Source organism: Podarcis vaucheri (genome assembly GCF_965113315.1).
Source record: "Podarcis vaucheri genome assembly, chromosome: 13".
NCBI classification, from domain to species: domain Eukaryota; kingdom Metazoa; phylum Chordata; class Lepidosauria; order Squamata; family Lacertidae; genus Podarcis; species Podarcis vaucheri.
Window position 1 is genome coordinate 3,134,887 of NC_138751.1, and position 27,974 is coordinate 3,162,860.

Here is a 27,974-nt window from a genome sequence, read left to right on the forward strand (position 1 = left end):
CACGGAGCAATGGATTCAAACTACAAGAAAGAAGATTCCACCTAAACATTAGGAAGAACTTCCTGACAGTAAGAGCTGTTTGACAGTGGAATTTGCTGCCAAGGAGTGTGGTGGAGTCTCCTATTTTGGAGGTCTTTAAGCAGAGGCTTGACAACCATATGTCAGGAGTGCTCTGATGGTGTTTCCTGCTTGGCAGGGGGTTGGACTCGATGGCCCTTGTGGTCTCTTCCAACTCTATGATTCTATATGCTACCTTGAGCTACTTAGAAAGTTTGTATATAAATGCAATAAATAATGAAAAGTTCAGATAACTCAATGCCCTTTTTCTTCCCTTTCAAAGCAAGGGAGAACGTTTGCCCCTGAAGATATTTGCACAAAGGTATCTGTAAAATGTGACTCCAGTTTGAGCCACCGTTTGGGAATTTGTTCCTCCATTTTTCTTCTTCTGCATCTCAAGTTGGGGTAGGCACACAGTTCCCAATACTGATTCCTGGCTCCTTTTAAACTAGTCTCGCATGTTTCAGGCAGATTAGGGGGGAAAGCTTTCCACACACCTGAGATGACTTGGCATTCCCCTGCCAACTGGACTGCTTGCTCGTTATACCTGGCTGGCTTCACTCACAGTGTGGGCGTTACATCCCGTGACAGAAAAACTCCACTGCCAAAGAGGGAGCTGAACAAGACGGTCCCTAAACCAGGGCTGGAAAGCTCAACTGAAATATCTGAAATTGCAGGAGCTAGCAGCAAAATTTGGATGGGCTTCCTGGCTCAATGAACGCCAACCTCCCCCTGCCCCCCCCCAGCCTCAGGCAAGGGAGCTACTACCTCATTATTCACTTAGTTACAGGACAGATAAAAAGACTTTTTCACGTAGCACATACTTAAAACTATGGCACTTGCTCCCACCAAAGGCACTGATGGCCATAAACCTAGATGGCTTTCAAAGAGGATTGGACAAATTCATGGAGGAGGAAAGGGTTATGGATGGCTAGTAGCCATGATGCGTCTGCCCCGTCTCCTTCTGAATACAGTGGTGCCCCGCAAGACGAATGCCTCGCAAGACGGAAAACTCGCTAGACGAAAGAGTTTTCCGTTCTGGAGGCGCTTCGCAAAACGAATCTCCTATGGGCTTGCTTCGCAAGACGAAAATGTCTTGCGAGTTCCTGCGGGTCCCCCCCCCTTTCTCTAAGCCGCTTATCAGCTGATCCGATCAGCAGATAAGCCGCTAAAAGCCGCTAATAGTGCTAATCCGTCAATGGGCTTGCTTCGCAAGACGAAAAAACCGCTAGACGAAGAGAATCACAGAACGGATTCTTTTCGTCTTGCGAGGCACCACTGTACCAGCTGTTGGAAACCATCGGAGGAGAGCGTGCTCTGATGCTCGGGTCCTTCTTTTGGGTTTCCCACAGGCATCTGGTTAGCAGCTATGAGGATGCTGGACTAGATATGGTCCTCTTTGGCCTGATTTAACAGGTGCTTCTCATGCCACGCAAAGGGGGTAGAAGAATGCAGGTTCAAGAGGACATTGCAGAAAACTGAGGGTTTGACACAAACCTCAGTTTGCCGAGTGAAGTGTAACTCGGGAAACTGAGGTTAGTGTCAAACCCTCAGTTTTCTGCAAAAGCCAGTACAGTGGTTACATACGCTTCAGGTTACAGACTCCGCTAACCCAGAAATTGTGCTTCAGGTTAAGAACTTTGCTTCAGGATGAGAACAGAAATCGTGCTCCGGCGGCACAGCAGCAGCAGGAGGCGCCGTTAGCTAAAGTGGTGCTTCAGGTTAAGAACAGTTTCAGGTTAAGTACGGACCTCCGGAACGAATTAAGTACTTAACCCGAGGTACCACTGTATAAAGGTAAAGGTACCCCTGACCATTAGGTCCAGTCGTGACCGACTTTGGGGTTGTGGCGCTCATCTTGCTCTATGGGTCGAGGGAGCTGGTGTTTGTCCACAGACAGCTTCCAGGTCATGTGGCCAGCATGACTAAGCAGCTTCTGGCGAACCAGAGCAGCGCACGGAAACGCCGTTTACCTTCCCGCCAGAGCGGTACCTATTTACCTACTTGCACTTTGACGTGCTTTCGAACTGCTAGGTTGGCAGGAGCTGGGACCGAACAATAGGAGCTCACCCCGTCGCAGGGATTCGAACCGCCGGCCTTCTGATCGGCAAGTCCTAGGCTCTGTGGTTTAACCCGCAGCGCCACCCGCGTCCCGTACCACTGTATAGGAGAGTGTAACTCCATCTCTATCTCTCTCCTATACTGGCTTTCAGTAGGGGAATAAGGCTGGGAAGGCAAAGTGCAAAGGGGAGAGGAAACCAAATCACACCGTCTTGCCATTTATTCTGACTGACAGTGCCTTGTTTTGGCGGAGACATCTGGACACCTGAGCGTCTTTTACCTGCAGGTGCTTAAGACACCAAGTTTTCTGAATGCAAAGGACCTGCTGTCCCACTGTGGACCCAACTGGGAGGTAGGAAAGTGCCCAACTCAGACCTTTGGGGCTCCATGCAGCTCAGTACTCTGACTGGCAGCAGTGGCATTCCATCATTTCAGGCAGGAGCCTCTCCCAGCCTTACCTCGAGACGCTGCGCAGGTCAATTCTGTATCCAGGGCAGCTGTCTACCAACTCCACCTGGTACGCAGGCTGAGACCCTTCCTGCCCGTGGACTGTCTCGCCAGAGTGGTGCATGCTCTGGTTATCTCCCGCTTGGACTACTGCAATGCGCTCTACATGGGGCTACCTTTGAAGGTGACTCGGAAACTACAAATCCAGAATGCGGCAGCTAGACTGGTGACTGGGGGCGGCCGCCGGGACCACATAACACCGGTCTTGAAAGACCTACACTGGCTCCCAGTACGTTTCTGAGCACAATTCAAAGTGCTCGTGTTGACATTTAAAGCCCTAAACGGCCTCGGCCCAGTATACCTGAAGGAGCGTCTCCACCCCCATCGTTCTGCCCGGACACTGAGGTCCAGCGCCGAGGGCCTTCTGGCGGTTCCCTCATTGCGAGAAGTGAGGTTACAGGGAACCAGGCAGAGGGCCTTCCGGTAGTGGCGCCCGCCCTGTGGAATGCCCTCCCATCAGATGTCAAAGCGATAAATAACTACCTGACATTTGGAAGAAATCTTAAGGCAGCCCTGTTCAGGGAAGTTTTTAATCTGTGATATCTTACTGTATTTTTGGTTTCTATGGAAGCCGCCCAGAGTGGCTGGGGAAACCCAGCCAGATGGGCGGGGTACAAATAATAAATTATTATTATCAAACCTGGGACCTTCACACATGCACTACCCCCGCGCATTCCCTTTCCCTCCAGAGGTGTGCACTTTGCCTCAACAACACACAGGCGCTCTCCAGGGTTTCCTAAGAACGGAAGAAACGCCTGCAGGATCACCTAGCCCTATTCTTACAGCACCCGACCAATGAGAAACCCGTAAGCAGGATGTAACCGCAGTGGCGCTCTTCTCCCCTACAGCAGTTTCCAGAAACAGCATTCAGAGGCATTGCGTCCTCTGACTACGGAGCCGAAGCAGTAGCCCTCCTGCCATCAACATAGTCCTCTCCTCCCGGAAGCTCCTTCCTCCTCTTACCTGGAGACGCCGCTGGTGGCTGAACTCAGGACCTCCTGCATGGAACCACAGAACGCTAGACTTGGAAGGGAGCCCCCAGGGTCATCCAGCCCAACCCCCTGCAATGCGTGCAGAGCAGGTGCTCTAACCACTGCCCCGCCCCGCCCTCTTCCCCTTCACTGAGCAGCAAGCAGATATATATACAGTGGTACATCGGGTTACATACGCTTCAGGCTACAGACTCCGCTAACCCAGAAATAGTGCTTCAGGTTAAGAACTTTGCTTCAGGACGAGAACAGAAATCGTGCTCCGGCGGCACAGCAGCAGCAGGAGACCCCATTAGCTAAAGTGGTGCTTCAGGTTAAGAACAGTTTCAGGTTAAGAACGGACCTCTCGAACGAATTAAGTACTTAACCCGGGATACAACTGTGTGTATACATATATCTCTATATATAGGCAAAGGTAAAGGGACCCCTGACCATTAGGTCCAGTCGTGGCCGACTCTGGGGTTGCGGCGTTCATCTCGCTTTACTGGCCGAGGGAGCCGGCGTCCAGCTTCTGGGTCATGTGACCAGCATGACTAAGGCGCTTCTGGCGAACCAGAGCAGCGCACGGAAACGCCGTTTACCTTCCCTCCAGAGTGGTACCTATTGATCTACTTGCACTGGTGTGCTTTTGAACTGCGAGGTTGGCAGGAGCTGGGACCGAACGACGGGAGCGCACGCCGCTGCGGGGATTCGAACCGCCGACTTTCTGATCGGCAAGTCCTAGGCTCTGTGGTTTAACCCACAGCGCCACCCACGTCCCATATATATACATGTATACATTTTCTCCAGACATAAACAGGCGAGGTTGCCCTGCCACCCCCACCCCTCGCACAGTCCTGCACCCTGGCCTCCCTCAGCCCTTTGAGAAGGGGGCGAGTCTGGCAGGGACCTCCTGCCTGCAAGGGAATCGAGGTGCTGGAACAAGAGACCCCAGGAGACCCCATGGGGTGGGGAGGGGGCGTGGCTGGGCAGCGTTGGTGGGGGGGAGCCCAATACAAAGAGGGGGAGGGGAGGGGGCGTGGCCGGGTGGGTTAACCTGGGCGAGGTGTGGGGCGAGGAGGGGGGCAGCCGCAGAGGACGACGGGAAAGGAGGGTTGGGGGGCGAGGAGAGGAGGGTCCCGCGGTGAGGGAGGCCGGGGAGGCCCAGGGACGGGACCCGGTCCCTCAGCGCGCGGGGGGGGGGGCGCCTCACCTTGTCCCGCAGCGGGGAGAGAGGCGCGGGACGCGGCAGAGGCCTCTCTCTCACGCCTCGCCTCCCAGCGCCGCCGCCGCCGCCTCCTTCCCTCAGGAGCCGCCGCGGCTGCCGGCGCCGCCCAAAGGCGTCATCAGCCGGCGTCTGGGCGGGGCCACGCTGATGGAGGAGGGCGGGGCGGGGCGACGCCGCGTCACCTCTCCTTGCCGAGCGACGTCACGACGCAAGCCTCAGCATCCGGGCATTTGCAGATTCCGAGCAGCGTCGCGTTCTTTATACGTCGCCGCATGGCATAAATCCTGAGGCGGCGACCCCGTCGGGCGCTGTCGGACTACGACTCCCGTCATCCCTCGCGGCTTGCCGCTGAGGCCGATGGGAGCTGTAGTCCATCAGCGTCTCAATCAGCGTCTGGAGAAGGGGGGGGGCTAAAAGAATGAAAAAATATAAATATAAATGCGACAGGAGCGTAACAATCCCACATACGGAGACAATATCTAGTATTCCAGAACCCGGCTTCCCCCAGCCTGCTGCCCTCAAGGGGCTTTTCGGACTACAACTCCCGTCAGCCCCTGGGAACCAGCACACCTGCGCTGGCAGGGGCTGTCGGGAATTGTAGTCCAGAATCCTGTGGAAACTATTATTATTAATTACATTTGTATACCGCCTTTGCGAAAGGCTGCGCTGGATGAACCACAAGCCGGAATTAAGATTGCCGGAAGAAATATCAACAACCCCAGATATGCAGATGACACAACCTTGATGGCAGAAAGTGAGGAGGAATTAAAGAACCTTTTAATGAGGGTGAAAGAGGAGAGCGCAAAATATGGTCTGAAGCTCAACATCAAAAAAACGAAGATCATGGCCACTGGTCCCATCACCTCCTGGCAAATAGAAGGGGAAGAAATGGAGGCAGTGAGAGATTTGACTTTCTTGGGCTCCATGATCAGTGCAGATGGTGACAGCAGCCACGAAATTAAAAGACGCCTGCTTCTTGGGAGAAAAGCAATGACAAACCTAGACAGCATCTTAAAAAGTAGAGACGTCACCTTGCCAACAAAGGTCCATATAGTTCAAGCTCTGGTTTTCCCAGTAGTGATGTATGGAAGTGAGAGCTGTACCATAAAGAAGGCTGATGGCCGAAGAATGGATGCTTTTGAATTCTGGTGCTGGAGGAGACTCTGGAGAGTCCCATGGACTGCAAGAAGATCCAACCTCTCCATTCTGAAGGAAATCAGCCCTGAGTGCTCACTGGAAGGACAGATCCTGAAGCTGAGGCTCCAAGACTTTGGCCACCTCATGAGAAGAGAAGACTCCCTGGAAAAGACCCTGAGGTTGGGAAAGATGGAGGGCACAAGGAGAAGGGGACGACGGAGGACGAGATGGTGGGACAGTGTTCTCGAAGCGACCAGCATGAGTTTGACCAAACTGCGGGAGGCAGTGGAAGACAGGAGGGCCTGGCGTGCTCTGGTCCAGGGAGTCACGAAGAGGCGGACACAACTAAACAACAACAAATACCGCCTTTTAGCTGAGGATCCCAGGGTTAGGGTTCGCAGCATAACAAAGTTTGTTAGGGGTGCTGGGTGGGGTGAACTATAGTTCCCAGAATTCTTTGGGGGGAAAGACTTGGAGAATGAGGGGTGGCCCCTGGCAATGTTGTTGCCAGAGAACTGGCCATTGTGTACACTCGCCTCTAATTCGACGATGTCAAAACGAAATAAATGATCAAAATACACAGGGCGGGTGCACATACATATGTTGTTTGTTTGTTTGTTTGTTTGTTTGTTTGTTTGTTCCTCTGCGCTTCCTCCCATCACTGAGCCCTGGAGACGGAAGTTAATTGGGAGAGGGTGTGATAGGAATTTTGAGGTCTTAGTTATATGGTAATGTTCATAAGTGTACCAACCAAGCACGTACATAGATCAACACAGGAAGACCGACCTGGAACCATTTTGATTCCCAAACTGAGCAAATGTTTTCTCTGCAAGCTCAAAGTGGGAAACCTCCCTATTGTTTCTTTCCTCACAAATCCTGTCTTAAGGGCACATTTAGGATATGAATAGGGTGTGAGCCTGTGACCTGGCCCAGGAACTAAGTATTTATCACTACAAAAGACTGGCCAGGCTCCCCAGGCAATCCAATCAAGGAACCTGCCAGACAGGAGATAAATGACGACAGGAGAAAAACAACATTCAAATTTCTGTTTAGACCGCCTTTTCTGTGATGTATGTATGTGATGTTCTGATGATCTTAGGTTACACCCCTTCTGTGATGTATGTATGTTGTTTCTGGGGGTGGTCTTGATCTACAGGGTGGCAATTTCAAAAGTCTTTATAAGGCCTTGCGTGCCATTTTTCGGGGTCCTCCTACTCTCCTGCGGGTGAGGGGAGCACCCTGTTGCAACCGATCAATAAAGATCAAGCTTACTAGCTGCTTTGCTTCTCAGTATTCTCTGGTTGGCCTCTGTTATCTTCTCCTACCAATAGGGAACCTATGTAAGGACTCTATATGGGCTCTTGGATAAGGGATAAGGGGAAAGGGCAATTTTTGTTTACAGCAAGGGGCAGACATCCCATAGTCTGTGCTACCATTTCCAGGTTTGTGCTGTGATGGAGCTTGCAAGCTTGAAATGAATGAGGTGAAGATAAGGTTGCTGGAGCATCCTTATCCTGAGATTTCAGGGCCCAAACCTGAGAACTAGGGGCAGCCCTCTATGGGGGGATGCCATGGCGCGGCCCACCCCAGTGTTTCTTCCTTCACCCTCATCTGTGTAGATGTTTACTTTGCACCCAGCAGAGTTGTAGTGCTCTGGTCAGTGCTATGACTTCGGCCCCCTGGGATGATGTAATAGGTATGAGTTACTCGTGCGTAAACTGGTGCCTTTCTCGGTTAATTTGCCTTGTTAAACCTTTCTGACTGCACAGCCCCTTCTCATGGTGGCTGCCTCAGTCACTGGCAGAATCCGTCAGCGGGCGTTTCTTGAACCTCTTCCAGCATAAAAGTTGTTTGACACCCAGTCTCCTCCTCCTCTCACTGCGCGGGAGTCTTCTGCGCAGGGAAGGCGTGGGTAGCGGAGGACCTGGGCTCTCCTCACTGATGTCCAGTGAAGAGTCCTGGAGCCCTCTCCCCAATTCCCCCGTCTGCCCCCCTTTATCCCTGGTGTTGCGCTGATTGGCTTCCCCCTCTACTGAGCTGTTTCTCCCCCTGCTGCTGGGTTCTTCGCCAGCATCATCTGGGAGCCTCCCCTTCGCCTCTCGCTCCAATGTCAGTTCCCTGACAGATGAGGTTGGGTATTGCTTAACTCCCCCACTAAGCCCTGGAGACGGAGGTTAATTGGGAGAGGGGGGGAGGAATCAGAGGAGAGCAGACTGCGGTAAGCTGTGAGGGAAGCAAAAGGATACAGGCTGTGATCATTACATAAAAGGTTTAATTAAAATTATAGTGACCACTCTTCAGTGTTGAGAATAACACACCCAATGGCAGGCTGTTTGGCATTCCTCATGAAAACTGTTTCATCAGGTGCCTGCACCTGACCCACAATATGAGGGTCATTATAGAGCCTGCAGTTATTCATTTCCTATAATTATATCCTGCCCGCTTTGTCCCAGGACAGGAAGTGACAGGTGATGAAACAACAAAAACATATTTTAAAAACCATTTCCAATACAGATTCAGACCAGGAGAGCCCGAAACCTGCTGCTAGCTTAGACTCCCATCTTCCCCAGTGTGTGAGAAACTGGCCTGTGCTTAAAACCTTACACCAAAGCAAGGGGAGGAAGGAGTGACCTTTGGCCCTGATCCGTTCCGTTCGTGGAGATGAAAGCGAAAATCCTGGAAAGGGAAGCAATCTCCTTATTGCACAATGGTCCAGGTTTGTTGCACAAGGTCTGCCAATCAACCACGATGGCAAAATCTGAATTTGCTGGCGTAGGATTGAAAATAGCAAGTCACGCCGAGTGGGTGATGTGTGGCAGCAAGTCGCTTTGACTGCCTTACTTTTTCATAACTTGGGCGGAAGTCTTTGAGGCTGCTGCTCCCCTCCTCTTGCTCGCAAACTGGTTTGCGATTCTATTATTTTCTAAATAACGCTGACTCCGTGAAGAGGAAGTGGTTAAGCAGGCTTACGACAGCATCTTCTTACTTCTTGGAAGTTGTTTTTCAGGCTACTTTCGTACATTTAAAATGCTTTGATTCCACTCTAAGAATCCTGGGAGCCGTGGTTGGTTTGTTGTTGAGTCGTGCCCGACTCTTCATGGCCCCCTGGACCAGAGCACGCCAGGCACTCCTGTCTTCCACTGCCTCCCGCAGTTTGGTCAAACTCATGCTGGTAGCTTTGAAAACACTGTCCAACCATCTTGTCCTCTGTTGTCCTCTTCTCCTTGTGCCCTCCATCTTTCCCAACATCAGGCTCTTTTCCAGGGAGTCTTCTCTTCTCAGGAGGTGGCCAAAGTCTTGGAGCCTCAGCTTCAGGATCTGTCCTTCCAGTGAGCACTCAGGGCTGATTTCCTTCAGAATGGAAGGGTTGGATCTTGTAGTTCATGGGATTCCTGTGGTTGGTTAGGAGGCCACTATTCCACCCACAGAGATACAATTTTCCTAGTGGTTACAAACCCAAGACCCCTCCATCTTTTCACATGGACTGCTGGCAAGCTAGGTGCCCCCCACTGTTGTAAATAGAAAAGTTTGGCATCAGCCCCCCAGTGCCGGATTTAAGTATAAGCTAAACAAGCTATAGCTTAGGCCCCCACTCTCTTGCCCCCCCCCCAAAATAAAAGGGGGACTGGATGCACATTTCCAAAATATAAGATAAAAAACAAATAAAATAAAACCTACATACAGCAACAGTGTTTTGTGTTGTGTAGGCTCCTATGATGTAAGTCATGGGCCCCGCCTGCTAGCCTGCTCCCTAAAATATCACTGGTTTACTCCTTTCTATATATAGGGTGCCTACATTCTGCATGGACTGCTTGCATTTCATTTCAACAGTTATTTTGATAAAATTCGTATTTTGTTATGTGCAAATGGTTTTAGCTACCTATGAGGTCCATCAACTACCATAGAGCATATATTTAACCCAATAAACAGCGGCAATTTGTTGTTGACAAAGGACAGCTGGCCCTATAAAGGGCCCCGTTACCTTCAGTAGCTCAGGGCCTCATTAAAACTAAATCCGGCCCTGTGTCCCACCCCACAATCCTATATTTGTGCACCTGGTTAAGGGTAGAACCTGACATTTGTCCCTATTGAAATTCATCTTGGTAGTTTTGGCCAGTGGTATTTTTCAAGAAAAAGAGGTGCCGGGACTCAGCAGAAACGCCTCTCCTGTTCTCTTACAATGGCGATGGCGTTCCCGCTGGGAAAAAAGCCCTGGTTTTGTCCCGGTCCTCCGATCTGTTGAGGCCACCTGAATCTCAGTTCTGTCTTCTGCGGCGTTAGCTACCCCTCCCAGTTTGGTGTGATCTGCAAATTGAATGAGCACCTCCTAAACTCTTTCATCCAAGGAATTTTATAATGTGAAAGGAATTTTATGGTCTTAGTTATATGGTAATGTTCATAAGTGTACCAACCAAGCACATACATAGATCAGCACAGGAAGATCGACCTGGAACCATTTTGATTCCTAAACTGAGCAAATGTTTTCTCTGCAAGGTCAAAGTCGAAAAGCCTCCCCATTGTCTCTTTCCTCACAAATCCTGTCTTAAGGGTATGTCTGTGTTTGAATAGGGTGTGAGCCTGTGACCTGGCCCAGGAACTAAGTACCGGTATTTATCCTTACAAAAGACTGGCCAGGCTCCCCAGGCAATCTGATCAAGTAATCTGCCAGACAGGAGATAAACAACGACAGGAGAAAAACATTCAAATTTCTGCTGTAGACCGCCTTTTCTGTGATGTAGGTGTGATGTATCTGAGGGGTGGTCTTGTGTTACACCCCTTCTGTGATGTATGTATGATGTTTCTGGGGGGTGGTGTTGATCGACAGGGTGGCAATTTCAAAAGTCTTTATAAGGCCTTGCGCACCATTTTCCGGGGTTCCTCCTCTCTCCTGCGGGTGAGGGGAGCACCCTGTTGCAACAGATCAATAAAGATCAGGCTTACTAGCTTCTTTGCTTCTCAGTATTCTCTGGTTGGCCCCTGTTATCTTCTCCTACCAATAGGGAACCTATGTAAGGACTCTATATGGGCTCTTGGATGCCCCATAAGGGAAAAGGGCAATTTTTGTTTACAACAGTTCCCGCTGGGAAAAAAGCCCTGGTTTTGTCCCGGTCCTCCGATCTGTTGAGGCCACCCTGAATCACAATTCTCTCTTCTGCGGCGTTAGCTACCCCTCCCAGTTTGGTGTGATCTGCAAATTGAATGAGCACCTGCTAAACTCTTGCATCCAAGGAATTTTATAAAGACCTTGAACATGGAGCCCAGGACAGAGCCATGAACTTCTCCCACAAATCCCTGAAATGAGCAGAGACTGCAAAAGGGTGCTGCGTACATGTGTTTCTTTAAAGTGCTTTATTTGGTAACAGTTTGCATGGAAGAGGCTTAAAAACGTTGGATGTCGTGTTGAGCTGAAGAACAGGGATGGCCAGTGCGTCTGAAGTGCAGGTGAATGGCCGCAAGGATGACCAGGAGGGTGGTTTCGGTGATGACCACAATCAAGGCAATGAACCGGAATTTGGGGCTCCACCCTGGAGCGAGAGGGGGGGCAAGGAATGAGAGGCGTTGGAGACAGAAGCTGTGCCACAGCGTTAACACATCAGCCTATGAGACTACCCGCTACTAGCAGATGGGGCTGCCAGGTCAGGTGCATCCCAAAGTTCACTTCGGAAGACAGGGGAATTAATGCTAGTCTACTACTGGAAAAGGATGCGGGTGGCGCTGTGGGTTAAACCACAGAGCCTAGGACTTGCCGATCAGAAGGTCGGCGGTTCAAATCCCCGCAATGACGGGGTGAGCTCCCGTTGCTCGGTCCCAGTTCCTGCCAACCTAGCAGTTCAAAAGCACGTCAAAGCGCAAGTAGATAAATAGGTACTGCTCCGGCGGGAAGGTAAACGGCGTTTATGTGCACTGCTCTGGTTCGCCAGAAGCGGCTTAGTTATGCTGGCCACATGACCTGGAAGCTGTACGCCAGCTCGCTCGGCCAATAAAGCGAGATGAGCGCCGCAACCCCAGAGTCGGCCACGACTGGACCTAATGGTCAGGGGTACCTTTACATTTACCTTACTACAGAGGTATCTCGGGTTACAGACGCTTCAGGTTACATATGCTTCAGGTTACACACTCTGCTAACCCAGAAATAATACCTCGGGTTAAGAACTTTACTTCAGGATAAGAACATAAATCGTGCTCCGGCGGTGCGGCGGCAGCGGGAGGCCCCATTAGCTAAAGTGGTGCTTCAGGTTAAGAACAGTTTCAGGTTAAGAACGGACCACCGGAATGAATTAAGTTCTTAACCCAAAGTACCACTGTACTGCAAAAAAGCAAAGATCCCCAGTGTTGATCCTTCAACATCAACTTCGCTGGTAGTGCTGGTGGTCAGCAAAAGAGGTTTAAAGACTCTCTCAAGGCAAATCTAAAAAAATGGAGTATAAACACCGACAACTGGGAAACACTGGCCTGCGAGCGCTCCAGTTGGAGAACAGCTTTTACCAAAGGTGTTGTGGGCTTTGAAGACACTCAAACTCAGGATGCAAGGGAGAAACGTGCTAAGAGGAAGGCACGCTTGGCAAATCCACACCGTGATTGACTCCCGCCTGGAAACCAATGTCCCCACTGTGGAAGGACGTGTGGGTCCAGAATTGGCCTCCACAGTCACTTACGGACTCACTGTTAAAACCGTGTTTATGGAAGACCCTCTCACTCGGCTACGAGGGATCGCCAAAGAATATCCCAAACTCCGAGACTACAAGGTCCAGAGTCACATTTGCACAAGCTCCTTGCCTCACCTGTTTTGGGGGCAGATGTCGATGCAGTGGCAGTGAGTTCCCCAGTCCTGGAGGTGGTATGGTTCTCTGCCCTGGTGATAGCACCTTGGAGGGTCATGGTGACAACCTCAGCCTTCCGTTCCAGCGCTTTCCTCGCCTCTGAGGGGAGAAAGGGGCAGGTCAGTCGAAGGAGCTGCGCCATCTTTCGGGTGCAAAGAGCTCTGCGGCAGAACTCGAACCCAGATCCAGAGGGCAGGACCCGAAGCAATGGATTTGAATTGGTGTGACAGTGTCAGAATAGGATCTAGGAGAGAAGGGGGTTCAATCCCCATTCAGCCAGAAAGCTTAGCAGGCGTGGATTTGGGCCGGTCGCTCACTCTCAAGACAGAAGGATTCTAACAAGCGGTGGAGGGAACCCCAAAGGCCATCCAGTCTGACCCCCTTGCATTTATGCAGGAATCTCAGCTATAAAGAATTCCTGACAGATGATCACCTGACCTCTCTTTGAACGGCTTTATATATTTATTTCCTGCAATTTTCCACACCGCTTCATCGGGTGTACGAAATGATCAAGCTGCAAAATTAACCACCACGATCTTTGAAAACATAAAACGACAGGAGGCTAAAAACAGATTTAAACTTGCACCATATACCGTATTTTTCGCCTTATAGGACGCACTTTTTCCCCTCAAAAAATGAAGGGGAAATGTGTGTGCGTCCTATGGGGCGAATGCAGCTTTCGCTGAAGACTGGAGAGCGAGAGGGGTCAGTGCGCACCGACCCCTCTCGCTCTCCAGGCTTCAGGAAGCTATCCCAAGTCTTGCAAGCCCGGCGGGATGTCCCGCGGGCTCGCAAGGCTTGCGGGCAGCAGCCTGCACCCAAAAGCTGGGGACAGCGGGGAGGCGCAGAGCCGCCACCCCGCTATTCCCCGACCTGATCTGGAGGCTGGCGGGGGGGGGGGGAGAGAAGCAAGCCTCCTTCTCCCCCCCCGCCAGCCCCACAAGCTTGGGGGATAGCAGGCCAAGCTGTCCCTGAAGGCAGAAGAGGGAGACGGAGCACTCCGTCTACCTCTTCTAGCTTGGGATGGTTGCGCAAACCTGGGGGGAAATCAAATTTTTTCCTTTGATTTCCCCCCTCAAAAAATAGGTGCGTCCTATGGGCCGGTGCATCCTATAGGGCGAAAAATACGGTATCTGTAGGAGAACCAATAGAGTCAATCCCAAAAATATTACGAGAGATTAAAAAAAAAAAGGCGAGGTAGCAGGTCTTCAGATCAATAAAGATAAAACCAAACTCTTGGTTAAAAATATGAATGATGAGAGTAAAAACAAATTACAAGACGTATCTGGTTCAAAGATTGAAAGAAAGGTTGAGTATAATATAATACAGTGGTGCCTCGCAAGACGAAAAGAATCTGTTCTGTGATTCTCTTTGTCTAGCGGTTTTTTCGTCTTGCGAAGCAAGCCCATTGACAGATTAGCAGCTTTTAGCGGCTTATCGGATCAGCTGATAAGTGGCTTAGAAAAAGGGGGGGGAGGAAAAAAAACCCACAGGAACTCGCAAGACATTGTCGTCTTGCGAAGCAAGCCCATAGGAGATTCTTTTTGCGAAGCACCTCCAAAACGGAATACTCTTTCGTCTAGCGAGTTTTCCGTCTTGCGAGGCATTCGTCTTGTGGGGCACCACTGTATTTAAAAACTTGGGAAGATAATAAAAGATTTGCAAATTTGGAATAGAATGAATCTTTCACTATTAGGTAGGGTGTTGACGATAAAGATGAATGTACAGATTGCTAAATATCTGGGTACGTCCGTTTTTAGCAGGTGTCTGAGTATAGCAATGGTGATGCCTGATGGGTAGGAAAACTAAGGCCCAGATCTGGCCCAATCGCCGTCTAAATCCGGCCTGCGGACGGTCCGGGAATCATGAACAGAATTTTACATGAACAGAATGTGTCCTTTTATTTAAAATGCATCTCTGGGTTATTTGTGGGGCATAGGAATATAGTCTGGGCCCCCAACATGGTCTGAGGGACAGTGGGCTGGCCCCCTGCTGAAAAAAGTTTGCCGACGTCTGCAGTAGACCCTCAGGTTATGTTACTCTCGAGTAACATAAACTTTGGGTTGCAAAAGCGGCAAACCCGGACGTATTTTTCCGGGTTTTGCCGCTTGTGTGTGCGCAGAAGCAGCGCATCTAGATACTGATTTTTTCAGGGTGCACACGGACCCCAGGAACGAATTTAATCTGTATCCAGAGGATCCACTGTATGTCGGAAGCTGCGCAGAGTGGCTGGGACAGGTGTAGGCAACCTAAGGCCCGGGGGCTGGATCCGGCCCAATCGCCTTCTCAATCCGGCCCGCGGACGGTCCGGGAATCAGCGTGTTTTTACATGAGTAGAATGTGTGCTTTTATTTACAATGCATCTCTGAGTTATTTGTGGGGCATAGGAATTCGTTCATCCCCCCCCAAAAAAATAGTCTGGCCCACCACATGGTCTGAGGGACGGTGGATTGGCCCACAGCTGAAAAGGTCTGCTGACCCCTGGGCTGGGGCAACCCAGCTAGATGGGTGGGGTATAACTAATAAAATTATTAATACGGAATAGGACCAGAACATTTTTTTCAGTTCTGGCACCTCTTAGGTAGGCACCATTGCCATTATAAGAGAACAATGATAAGAGTACAGTGGTGCCTCGCAAGACGAAAAGAATCCGTTCCGCGAGTCTCTTCGTCTTGCGGTTTTTTCCGTCTTGCGAAGCAAGCCCATTAGCGTCTTAGCGGCTTAGCGCTATTAGCGGCTTAGCGGATCAGCTGTTAAGCGGCTTAGCAGATCAGCTGTTAAGCGGCTTAGCAGATCAGCTGGTAAGCGGCTTAGCGGATCAGCTGATAAGCGGCTTAGCGGATCAGCTGATAAGCGGCTTAGCGGATCAGCTGATAAGCGGCTTAGCGGCTTGGGGAAAAGGGGGAAAGGGGAAAAAACCAGCAGGAACTCGCAAGACATTTTCGTCTTGCGAAGCAAGCCCATAGGAAATTCATTTTGCGAAGCACCTCCAAAACGGAAAACCCTTTCGTCTAGCGGGTTTTCCGTCTCGCGAGGCATTCGTCTTGCGGGGCACCACTGTACAAGGGAGACGTTCATGGTGAGTTCTGGCACCTCTTTTCTAGAAAAATAGCACTGAGTAAGATGTCCCTATTTTCATCCGAGAAATGTCGGAGGATATATGCAAGTGCGGGATCAGGACTCACAAGCAGTTGCAGCCTGACTCAAGGTTATCCAATATTACAGTCATAGTAAAGGTAAAGGGACCCCTGACCGTTAGGTCCATCCGTGGCCGACTCTGGGGTTGTGGCGCTCATCTCGCTTTACTGGCCGAGGGAGCCAGCGTACAGCTTCTGGGTCATGTGGCCAGCATGACTAAGCCGCTTCTGGTAAACCAGAGCAGTGCACGGAAACTCCGTTTACCTTCCCGCCAGAGTGGTACCTATTTATCTACTTGCACTTTGACGTGTTTTCGAACTGCTAGGTTGGCAGGAGCAGGGACCGAGCAACGGCGGCTCACCCTGCCTCGGGGATTCGAACCGCTGACCTTCTGATCGGCAAGCCCTAGGCTCTGTGGTTTAACCCACAGTGCCACCCACATCCCGTAATACCTTGGGATAAATACGCTTCAAGATAAGTATTTTTGGGTTGCGCTCCACAGTGACCTGGAAGTAACGGAGCGCGTTACTTCCGGGTTTTGCCGCTCGCGCAGACGGTCAAAATCATGTCACACGGAAGTGGCGAAACGCGACCCACCCAGGCACGTCTTATGTTCTGTTCAGGATGCGAACAGGGCTCCGGAACGGAGGTGCTATGTGGTAGAAAAACCTCGGCTATGGGTCCTCCAAAATGCTAGCCTGGGGCTGAAGGCTCCATTCATGGCATTCAGATCCCTTCTCCCAAATCCCCGAAATGAGCAGAGACCGCAAAAGTGTGCTGCGTACGTGTGTTTCTTTAAAGTGCTTTATTTGGTAACAGTTTGCATGGAAGATGCTTAAAAACGTTGGATGTCGTGCTGAGCTGAAGAACAGGGATGGCCGTAGTGTCTGGGGGACAGGCGAATGGCCAAGAGGATGAGCAGAACGGTGGCTTCTACGATGAGCACCACCATGGCAATGAACTGGAAATCGGGCATCCACCCTGGAGCGAGAGAGGGGGCAAGGAATGAGGCACGTTGGAGACAGAAGCTGTGCCACAGCGTTAACACATCAGCTTATGAGACTAGCCGCTACTAGTTGATGGGGCTGCCAGGTGAGGCACACCCCAAAGTTCACTTGGGAAGACAGGCGAACTAATGCTAGTCTGCTACTGGGGACGCAGGTGGCGCTTTGAGTTAAACCACTGAGCCTAGGACTTGCTGATCAAAAGGTCGGCGGTTCGAATCCCCACGACGGGGTGAGCTTCCGTTGCTCGGTCCCTGCTCCTGCCAACCTAGCAGTTTGAAAGCACACCAGTGCAAGTAGATGAATAGGTACCCCTCTGGTGGGAAGGTAAATGACGTTTCTGTCTGCTGCTCTGGTTTGCCAGAAGAGGCTTAGTCATGCTGGCCACATGACCTGGAAGCTGTACGCCGGCTCCCTCGGCCAGTAAAGCGAGATGAGCGCCGCAACCCCAGAGTTGGCCACGGCTGGACCTAATGGTCAGGGGTCAACTTTACTGCTGGAAAAAAGCAAAGATCCCCAGTGTCAAAGCAGTGATTATTCTACATCAACTTTGCTGGACTGGTCACGTTGTGCGGATGCCCAATTATTGTCTCCCACAGCAACTACTCTATTCCCAACTTAAAAATGGAAAGCGTAATGCTGGTGGTCAACAAAAGAAGCTTAAAGACTGTCTCAAGGCAAATCTAAAATGTAATATAAAAACTGACAACTGGGAAACACTGGCCTGCGAGTGCTCCAGTTGGAGAACAGCCTTTAACAAAGGTGTTGTGGGCTTTGAAGACACTCGAACTCAGGACGCAAGGGAGAAACGTGCTAGGAGGAAGGCACGCTTGGCAAATCCACATTGTGATGGACTCCCGCCTGGAAACCTATGTCCCCACTGTGGAAGGACGTGTGGGTCCAGAATTGGCCTCCACAGTGACTTACGGACTCACTGTTAAAACCTTGTTTATGGAAGACCGTCTTACTCGGCTATGAGGGATCGCCAAAGAATATCCCAAACTCCGAGACTACAAGGTCCAGAGTCACATTTGCACAAGCTCCTTGCCTCACCTGTTTTGGGGGCAGATGTCGATGTAGTGGCAGTAAGTTCCCCAGTCCTGGAGGTGGTATGGTTCTCCACCCTGGAGACGGCACCTTCGATGGTCATGGTGACAACCTCAGCCTTCAGTTCCAGCGCTTTCCTTGCCTCTGCGGGGGCAGAAAGGGGCAGGTCAGACCAAGGAGCTGTGCCATCTTTCGACACAAAGAGCTCTGCGTCAGAACTCGAACTCAGATCCAGAGGGCAGGACCCGAAGCAATGGATTCGAATTGGTGTTACCTGTGTCCCCTCTTGTTTAAGTAACTTTTGTTTAATTCCTTTTTTTCTCTTATAAAAAAAAAAGTGTCCCCGGATTCTTTGAAAAAAACCTGGTGACCTTGCTTTAAGCAGAGCTCTGATGGCCGTCTGCCAGGGATGCTTCGGTTGTCCAACCCACCTGAGTGTTCCTTGATAACTGGGAATCTCTCCCCTGCCTTTGGAATGCAACACCCCATCCAGTTAAGAGGAAGGGGCAGAGAATTAAGAGCTGTTCTACAGTGGAACGCCCGAAGAATGGATGCTTTTGAATTCTGGTGCTGGAGGAGACTCTGAAGAGTCCCATGGACTGCAAGAAGATCCAACCTCTCCATTCTGAAGGAAATCAGCCCTGAGTGCTCACTGGCAGGACAGATCGTGAAGCTGAGGCTCCAAGACTTTGGCCACCTCCTGAGAAGAGAAGACTCCCTGGAAAAGACCCTGATGTTGGGAAAGATGGAGGGCACAAGGAGAAGGGGACGACGGAGGACCAGATGGTGGGACAGTGTTCTCGAAGCTACCAGCATGAGTTTGACCCAACTGTGGGAGGCAGTGGAAGACAGGAGGGCCTGGGGTGCTCTGGTCCAGGGGGTCTCGAAGAGTCGGACACGACTAAACGACTAAACAACAACAACAGTGGAACTGGCTCCCTTGGGAGGTGATGGTCTCTCCATTGGAAACTTTTAAACAGAGGTTGGATGGCCATCAGTCACAGATGCTTTAGCTGAGATTCCTGCATCGCAGGGGGTTGGACTGGATGACCTCTGGGGGTCCCTCCCAACCCTACGATCCTACGCTCTGCAGAACTCGATCAAGTGGAGCAGAGCTTTTGCATGGAGTCGGCCATCTTGCCACCCAGGAGATACCTTCTCCTGCTCTCAAATGCTACATACAAGCACGTATCAGTAAAGGCAATTCTGGGGAAACTCCGTACCTGGCCTTGCTGCTTCTATTAAGTCCGGAAACCCGGATCCCTCTTCCGCCTCACTGATGAAGATGGGGCCTCTCCTCAGGTACACTGCAAAGAATTAGAAAGCATTGGCTGCCACCCCGGGTCTGCTCAAGGAAAGTCGGCCAAGTATCAAATAATAATAATTTATTCTTTATACCCGCCCATCTGGCTTGGTTTCCCCAGCCACTCTGGGCAGCTTCCAACAGAATATTAAAATACAATAGTCTATTAAACATTAAAAGCTTCCCTGAACAGAGCTGCCTTCAGATGTCTTCTAAAAGTCAGATAGTTGTTTATTTCATTGACATCTGAAGGGAGGGCGCCACCACCAAGAAGGCCCTGTGCCTGGTTCCCGGTAACCTCACTTCTCACAGGGAGGGAACCACCAGAAGGCCCTCGGAGCTGGACCTCAGTGTCTGGGCTGAACGATGGGGGTGGAGACGCTCCTTCAGGTCTACTGGGCCTCTGAGGCCATTTAGGGCTTTCAAGGTCAGCACCAACACTTGTGGGGGTCACTTTGGCGGTGTGTGCTGGGTTGGCACGGGCTCCGTTCCCCCTTTGTGCCCCGGGCACTAGCAAAGCACGCTATGCCACTGAGCCAGAGCATAGCCCCCCCGAGCCCCCTCCGCCATGAATTTGGGAACCGCTGACCCAGACTCCCCCCCCCCCGATCCACAAAGTTTGGGCCATGCTCTTTCATCATTCCTCTTTCTGCAACGCTGCCTCGTTCTTTTTAATGCTATTTCCATAGACCGCTTTAGGGAGTTAAATAAAACCCAGCAGTCTAGCTTCTAAATCGAATTGCTCTTCCTTCTCAGGGCAATTTGTTTTTTTCTACAGCTTGTGCTATCAACACCATCGCCCAGCACGTACCATCCAACGGCAGCTCAGGATTATCCTCCTGCTCTTCCGAGATGTTGGCAGACCTTCCCGGGTCTTTGAAGGGCAGAGGGGTTTTCATTACATCCACCTTGGATTCCATCGCTGGCATGAACTCTGCCAAGAAACAGAAAAAGGAGATGTGTTTCGTCCAGAGCAGCGGCTCATAAAAACTTTTTAAAAAGAGATCTGCAGGATCAGGCCAGAGGCCCAACTTTTTCTTTTGCAATAATAATAATAATAATAATAATAATAATAATAATAATAATAATAATAATAATATCTTTATTGTCATTGCCCCCTTCGGGGACAACGAAATTACTTGACTGCTCCATAAAAACACTAATTAAAACAATACAGTATAATACAGTAAGGAAGATTAGATGACTTTCAAAGTCCGGGCTTCCCATTCAGGGCCGAGATCGCTCTGGAGAAGAAGCTGTTCTTAAGACGGCTCGTTCTTGTCTTCATCGTCCTGTATCTCCGTCCCGACGGCAAGAGCTCGAAGAGACAGTGACCAGGATGCGATGGATCTTTTACTATGTCCAGTGCCTTCCTATGGCACCTTGTGGCATAAATCTGCTCTAAGGTGGGGAGTGGGCAGCCAACAATGCTCTCTGCTGCCTTAACAACCCTGCATAACCCAATCCTGTCCTGGGCAGTACAGCTTCCGTACCACGCACAGAAGCCATAAGTGAGCACACTCTCAATGGCACAGTGATAGAAGGCAAGCAGCAGTTTCTGCGGAAGATGGTTTTTCCTTAGTATTCTCAAAAAGTACAGTCTCTGCTGCGCCTTCTTCACAAGCCCCCTTGTGTTGACACTCCAGGACAGATCCTCTTGTAATTCAACGCCCAGAAATCTGAACGTTGCTACCCTCTCCACACAGACCCCATCAATCAAAAGTGGCTGGATATTGCTCTTCTGTCTCCTGAAATCCACCACAAGCTCCTTTGTCTTCCTTGTATTTATGAGCAAGTTGTTAGCTCTACACCACTCTGTCAGCCGCTCCACCTCATCTCTATGAGGTGTTAAACATTAACAAGTCTCGTCCAGCATCCTTCACTCACAGCGGCCAACTGGATGGCCCAGCTGGGCAGGACCTGAACCCAAGACCCCTCCTCTCCTCCTGTGGTTTTCAGAAGAATCGCTGCCTCTGAACGTGGAGGCAGAGCCGAGCTATTGTGGCTAGGAGCCACCGATAGCCTTCTCGTCCGTCAATTAGCCTCTTTTAAAGGCATCTATGTCAGCAATTCACAGCAGTCACGAAATTAAAAGACGCCTGCTTCTTGGGAGAAAAGCAAAGCATCTTAAAAAGCAGAGACACCACCTTGCCAACAAAGGTCTGTATAGTAAAAGCTCTGGTTTTCCCAGTAGTGATGTATGGAAGTGAGAGCTGGACCCTAAAGAAGGCTGATCGCCGAAGAATGGATGCTTTTGAATTCTGGTGCTGGAGGAGACTCTTGAGAGTCCCATGGACTGCAAGAAGATCCAACCTCTCCATTCTGAAGGAAATCAGCCCTGAGTGCTCACTGGAAGGACAGATCCTGAAGCCGAGGCTCCAAGACTTTGGCCACCTCATGAGAAGAGAAGAATCCCAGGAAAAGACCCTGATGTTGGGAAAGATGGAGGGCACAAAGAGAAGGGGACGACGGAGGATGAGATGGTGGGACAATGTTCTCGGAGCTACCAGCATGAGTTTGACTAAACGGCGGGAGGCAGTGGAAGACGGGAGTGCCTGGCGTGCTCTGGTCCAGGGGGTCACGAAGAGGCGGACACCACTAAACGACTAAACAAGTCAGCAATTATCACTGCCTCCTGTGGGGGGGAGTTCCACAGTCTAGCTATGAGCAGAGGGAACTTTCATCTGCCCTCAATATGCCAACATTCAGCCTTCATTGCATGTCCCCAAGTTCTCATGCTATGAGGGAGAGAGATAAACTTTTCTGTATCTACTTTCTCCATGCAAGGCATAATTTTATGAACTATTATTCCCAAACCTTTTTTTTGGCCACCACCCTCTTGGTTCCATAAACTCACCCGCAATTTCCCTTTCCATGCCCGATAAATAAAGTATTATTCAGAATAACAGTTTGCAGAAACCACTAAGACAGACTATATTGCAACACAACAAAACCCAGCAAGGAATATTGCACGGAAATTATTCTTACACACCCTTACTCACATACGGTTGAAGCAGATTCAGAGCATGAAGTATTTATGTATTACTACTTGCCACACACGGACAAACCTTCACTTAATTTATAAGAAAATCAATAGCTGTTACCAATAATAGGCTGTCTTGTGGCATCTCAGAATCATAAATACCACAAATGTGATTGAAGGAAACAGATTTGAAAGCGGCAAGAACAGTAAAACTTTAAATACAATGCAAGGAAGGAGTTTCATTCAGGCGCTAACCTGGTCCATCGGAAAGGTTTGTAATTTAAAAGACAAAACACTAGCGTTTCCCTGCAAATTTCTCTGAAATATTGACTTTGTTTTTGCTGACCCCTGCATGTACTGCTGTCACACAATCAATCAATCAATCAATCAATCAATCAATCAATCAGTAGCTGAACTGGGTTCCACAGTCACAAAAACAAAAGAGCCGCAAGAACAACGCAAAATAAATAGCAAAAACAGACAGATCTCAGCGTAACACTCAAAACGGAAGCATAACACTCAAAACGGAGTATGTTCAGCTTCCGAAAAAAGTTCGCAAACTGGAACGCAGTGTTTGGGTTCCAGGTTGTTTGAGTACCAAGGCGCTTGAGACCCAAGGGACCACTGAACTTCAAATCTGGTTTGCCAAAAGGACAAAGCGATAAAATTATCGGTAAAAACCATGAAAAACAAAATTGTGGATGTTTCGGCATCTGCGGTACTTAGGGGTCGATTCCAAAAGTTTCTGCCTGAGAAACGCCTTTGCCCCTGTGGAGACGGTAGCACCGAAACAGCGGCACACGTCCTCCTGTCTTGCGCTCTCTAATAAAAAACCCTGAGGAACGAGATCACCACCCCACTCATACTATCCATCCCAGGGTGCTCAGCCACTGCCACAATGGCCTTTCCTTCTATCAGATCAAAATGAGCAGATAACAGCAAAGGTTGCTAGGTTCATGGCAGGGGAGATCAGAATAAGAGCTGCTGATTCAGGACTTTAAATTGTGCTCTTATATCAAATTTCCTTTTCAGTGTATACTGTAATGTTTTATTGTTGCTATGGCCGTTGGTGAATGCGAATAAAGTTTTATCTCTTTCTCTCAAAACAGAAGTGTGGGACTTAAAACGGAGCACGTTCAACTTCCAAAAAAAGTTCGCAAACCGGAACGCTTCCTTCCGGGTTTGCAGCGTTTGGGTTCCAAGTTGTTTGAGAACCAAGGCGTTTGAGAACCAAGGAACCACTGTAATTCTAAGGAGCCTTTTGTGTCCACTCTTTGCTTCAGAGTTTTTCCCCAGTTGCCTGGATTCTCTGAAATTACCGTATTTTTCGCTCTATAAGACTCACTTTTTCCCTCCTAAAAAGTAAGGGGAAATGTGTGTGCGTCTTATGGAGCAAATGCAGGCTGCGCAGCTATCCCAGAAGCCAGAACAGCAAGAGGGATTGCTGCTTTCACTGCGCAGCGATCCCTCTTGCTGTTCTGGCTTCTGAGATTCAGAATATTTCCCCCCCTTGTTTTCCTCCTCCAAAAATTAGGTGCGTCTTGTGGTCTGGTGCGTCTTATAGAGCGAAATATACGGTACGTTGCATCACGGGGCAGAGGGAGAGAGACTGATTTTGCTGCAACTTCCTCCTCTGCACAGAACTGCAATAAAAAGTCTTTTTGAAAATGTAAATTAACAGGGGCAAATCCCAGGGTGTGGAGCTGTCAGCTGCGATGCGCCGACTTCTCAGATAGTGCACGCGATCTGTCACAGAGGGTGACAGCAGCGGCCTGACCCCTTAGACCAGGGTGAGCAAGTTATCCACCCATCTGTCGGTGGGGGAAGAGATGGAAAGCAGAGGCTTGCAAAGAAAGTTAGCAATACAAGCTTGATCTGACAGTGGCACACTGGGCCCATCACCTCTTGGCAAACAGAAGGGGAAGAAATGGAGGCAGTGAGAGATTTTACTTTCTTGGGCTCCATGATCACTGCAGATGGTGAGAGCAGTCCCGAAATTAAAAGACGCCTGCTCCTTGGGAGAAAGGCGATGACAAACCTAGACAGCATCTTAAAAAGTAGAGACATCACCTTGCCAACAAAGGCCCGTATAGTAAAAGCTCTGGTTTTCCCAGTGGTGATGTATGGAAGTGAGAGCTGGACCACAAAGAAGGCTGATGGCCGAAGAATGGATGCTTTTGAATTCTGGTGCTGGAGGAGACTCTTGAGAGTCCCATGGACGGCAAGAAGATCCAACGTCTCCATTCTGAAGGAAACCAGCCCTGAGTGCTCACTGGAAGGACAGATCCTGAAGCTGAGGCTCCAAGACTTTGGCCACCTCATGAGAAGAGAAGACTCCCTGGAAAAGACCCTGATGTTGGGAAAGATGGAGGGTGCAAGGAGAAGGGGACGACGGAGGACGAGATGGTGGGACAGTGTTCTTGAAGCTACCAGCATGAGTTTGACGAAACTGTGGGAGGCAGTGGAAGACAGGAGTGCCTGGTGTGCTCTGGTCCAGGGGGTCACAAAGAGGCGGACACAGCTAAACGACTCAACAACAACAACAAAGCCAGATGCAGTCTCATTTGAAAATAAAATTGTACGCGTGTGAAAAAAAATGCCGCGTTTATAATTATTATCGGTCATTTCCCCAGCGCAGACCCTGCTCAGTGCAGACATGTTGACATTATTGGACTTGCTTAATTTAGGTTTGTTAATTTCAATGCCGGTCGGTCCTTCAAAAAAAATATAAACCTGTGATTATATGGATTAGTTGCCCCCCAGAATCACTTCACCAGGTCACCTACGACTGTAAAGCAATAATATATTGATAGAATAATAATAATCAGTGCTTTTTTCCTAAAAAATTAAAATGTTTAGGGGTACTCTCATTTCGACTCAAAACCACCATTTTATAGTTCAAATCAGGAAGAGTAAATATAGTAAATGGACAAAACTACATTGGTACCTCGGGTTAAGAACTTAATTCGTTCCGGAGGTCCGTTCTTAACCTGAAACTGTTCTTAACCTGAAGCACCACTTTAGCTAATGGGGCCTCCTGCTGCCGCCGCGCCGCCAGAGCACGATTGCTGTTCTCATCCTGAAGCAAAGTTCTTAACCCGAGGTACTATTTCTGGGTTAGCGGAGTCTGTAACCTGAAACATATATAACCTGAAGCGTTTGTAACCTGAGGTACCACTGTACAAAGATTCGCAAAATGTTTAGGGGTGTGCGTGCCCCTGTGTATCCCCAGGAAAAAGCACTGATAATAATAATAATAATAATAATAATAATAATAATAATAATATAACTAATATAGCTAACATAAGACAGCACAGTTGGAAGAGCATGAGACACTGAATCTCAAGGTTGTGGGTTCAAGCCCCACATTAGGCAAGTTTCCTGCATTGCAGGGCGTTGGACTAGATGACTCTCAGGCCCCTTCCAATTTCTTCTCCAACATACGCATTTTTATGCACGATTTACCCCAGCACATGCATTTTTTTTGTACCCGCTACTCAGGCTGGAGAAGCACATTGCAATAATTCAGAGGGGTGTGGACCGCCTCTCCTGGTATGCCCCATGGAGAGGTCCACAAATGACAATACCTTGGAGGTCCCAAGTCCCAAGGTGGTTAGATTGGTCTCAACTAGGGCCAGGGCCTTTTCAGTACTGGCCCCGACTTGGTGGAACGCTCTGTCACAAGAGACTAACATTTTAATCTTTTGTTGAAAGCCACCCAGAGTGGCTGGGGAAGCCCAGCCAGATGGGTGGGGTATAAATAAATTATTATTATTATTATTATTATTATTATTATTATTATTATTATTAGGGCCCTGCGGGACTTGACATCTTTCCGCAGGGCCTGCAAGACGGAGCTGTTCCGCCTGGCCTTTGGTTTGGGCTCAGTCTGACCCTTATGTTTCCCTCCCCTTATGGTTTTGATCTATGGGCTACTTTTAAAATGAGGCTGCATCTTAAATTGCATTTTAACCTGTATTTTAAATTGGCCCCCCATTATGTTTTTATTGTAGTTTTACCAGTTTTAGCTGCCCTGAGCCCGGCTGTGGGTATAAATAATAATAATATTATTATTATTATTATTATTATTATTATTATTATTATTATTATTATTATTATTATTATTTCAGAGGGGGCTGCGTTTTGGCCCTCGCCTTGTTTCGGATCGTGCAAGTTGAGTCGGTTCGTCTTCCAGGATGACCTGAATTGAACCTCTCTGCCCCTCCCTAGCGATAATCGGAAACACCATTTAAATCGTGCTTAAAGTACCAGCTCCGCAACACTAGAGGGAGCTCTGAGGCTTCCCGAATTACCCTTGGAGATAATTGCATCTTCTGCAATTTCCTGGGGGCAGAATGAAAATTGGAAGCCCTACTGCGCCGGATCAGATAGTGCTGGGTTTTATTTTTCCCTTGCCTTCAAAATATAAAACCTTCCCTTTCCCAGAATCACATAACTGTAGAGGTGGAAGGAATATTGAGAGACCTTCTGCCGTACAGGAATCTTTCTACCCAGAGTGGGATTCGAACACACAACCCTAAGATTCTTGTGCTCTACGGATTGAGTTGACATATACAGTGGTACCTTGGTTCTCAAACTTAATCCGCTCCGGAAGTCCGTTCCAAAACCAAAGCATGTTCCAAAACCAAGGCGCGCTTTCCCATAGAAAGTAATAATATTTTTTTATTTATACCCTGCCCTTCCTGGTTCAGAAAACCGGGCTCAGGGCGGCTAACAAATTTAAAACACTTAATTGTGATACAACAACAAAAAAAGCATAAAATACAGTATAAAAGCGTGAATAACAATAAATTCAAAAATCAATTTAGGGGAAAATCCATCGAGTAAACATTAGATGATCACCAGGGCTAGCTGGCTAAATTAGTGCTACTTGGGCCAGCGAGGAGAATTAGCTGTGGGGTCTCAGAGCAGGTGATCTTCATAAAAAGGGGAGGGGGAGGGAAGAGAAGGGAAATAAAAGATCAGGCTAAATTCAGATTAAAGGCCAGGTGAAATAGCTCTGCCTTACAGGCCCTGCAGAAGGAGGTTAAATCCTGCAGGGCCCTGGTCTCCTGGGACAGAGCATTCCACCAGGTCGGAGCCACCACTGAGAAGGCCCTGGCCCCGGTGGAGGATAGTCTGGCTTCCTTAGGGCCCTCTAAACTATGGTTATTCGTGGACCTTAAGGTCCTCTGTGGGGCAGACCAGGAGAGGCGGTCCTGTAAATACGAGGGCCCTAAGCCGCAAAGGGCTTTAAAGGTCAAGACCAGCACCGCAAAACAGTAACGCAAAACGGATTAATCCGTTCCAGACTTTTACAAACAACCCCTGAAACAGTCAGTTAACATGAATTTTACTGTCCAATGAGACCATTGATCTATAAAATGAAAGCAATAAACAATGTACTGCAGTCACACAATCAATCCATCAATTAGTAGCTGAACTGGGTTCCACACAGTCCCAAAAACGAAACAAAAAAAGCAGAAATATCAAAAACGCAAAATAAATAGCAGAAGCAGACAGACCTCTGTGTAACATTCAAAATGGAAGTTTGGCACTCAAATCGGAAGCGTAACGCTCAAAATGGAGCATGTTTGGTTTCCGAAAAATGTTCGCAAACCGGAACACTTACTTCCGGGTTTGCAGTGTGAAATATACTCAGAGTCGAGTGTGGATTTCATGCTCTTTATTCAGCTCATAGTGGTGAGGAGGAATGGAAG

The 27,974-nt window shown here is 49.2% G+C and overlaps 2 protein-coding genes across 2 annotated transcripts in view; both read right to left on the reverse strand.

Annotated features, from left to right (window-relative positions):
• The window catches only part of SENP3 (SUMO specific peptidase 3), a 36,274-nt gene extending 31,336 nt beyond the window's left edge, over positions 1 to 4,938 (reverse strand). Inside the window, exon 1 of the mRNA XM_082197642.1 lies at positions 4,807 to 4,938. The gene's annotated coding sequence lies outside the window, so the exon portion shown is untranslated. The remainder of the gene's footprint in view (positions 1 to 4,806) is intronic.
• A 6,173-nt stretch (positions 4,939 to 11,111) lies between these two features.
• LOC309517553 (zona pellucida sperm-binding protein 3-like) overlaps positions 11,112 to 27,974 on the reverse strand; it is a 30,105-nt gene continuing 13,242 nt past the window's right edge. Inside the window, exons 9-13 of the mRNA XM_082196774.1 lie at positions 20,083 to 20,205; positions 19,192 to 19,275; positions 17,975 to 18,112; positions 12,741 to 12,878; positions 11,112 to 11,483 (exon numbers count right to left, since the gene is read on the reverse strand). Of these exons, the coding sequence (XP_082052900.1) occupies positions 11,338 to 11,483; positions 12,741 to 12,878; positions 17,975 to 18,112; positions 19,192 to 19,275; positions 20,083 to 20,205 (629 nt within the window). The 3' untranslated portion in view covers positions 11,112 to 11,337. The remainder of the gene's footprint in view (positions 11,484 to 12,740; positions 12,879 to 17,974; positions 18,113 to 19,191; positions 19,276 to 20,082; positions 20,206 to 27,974) is intronic.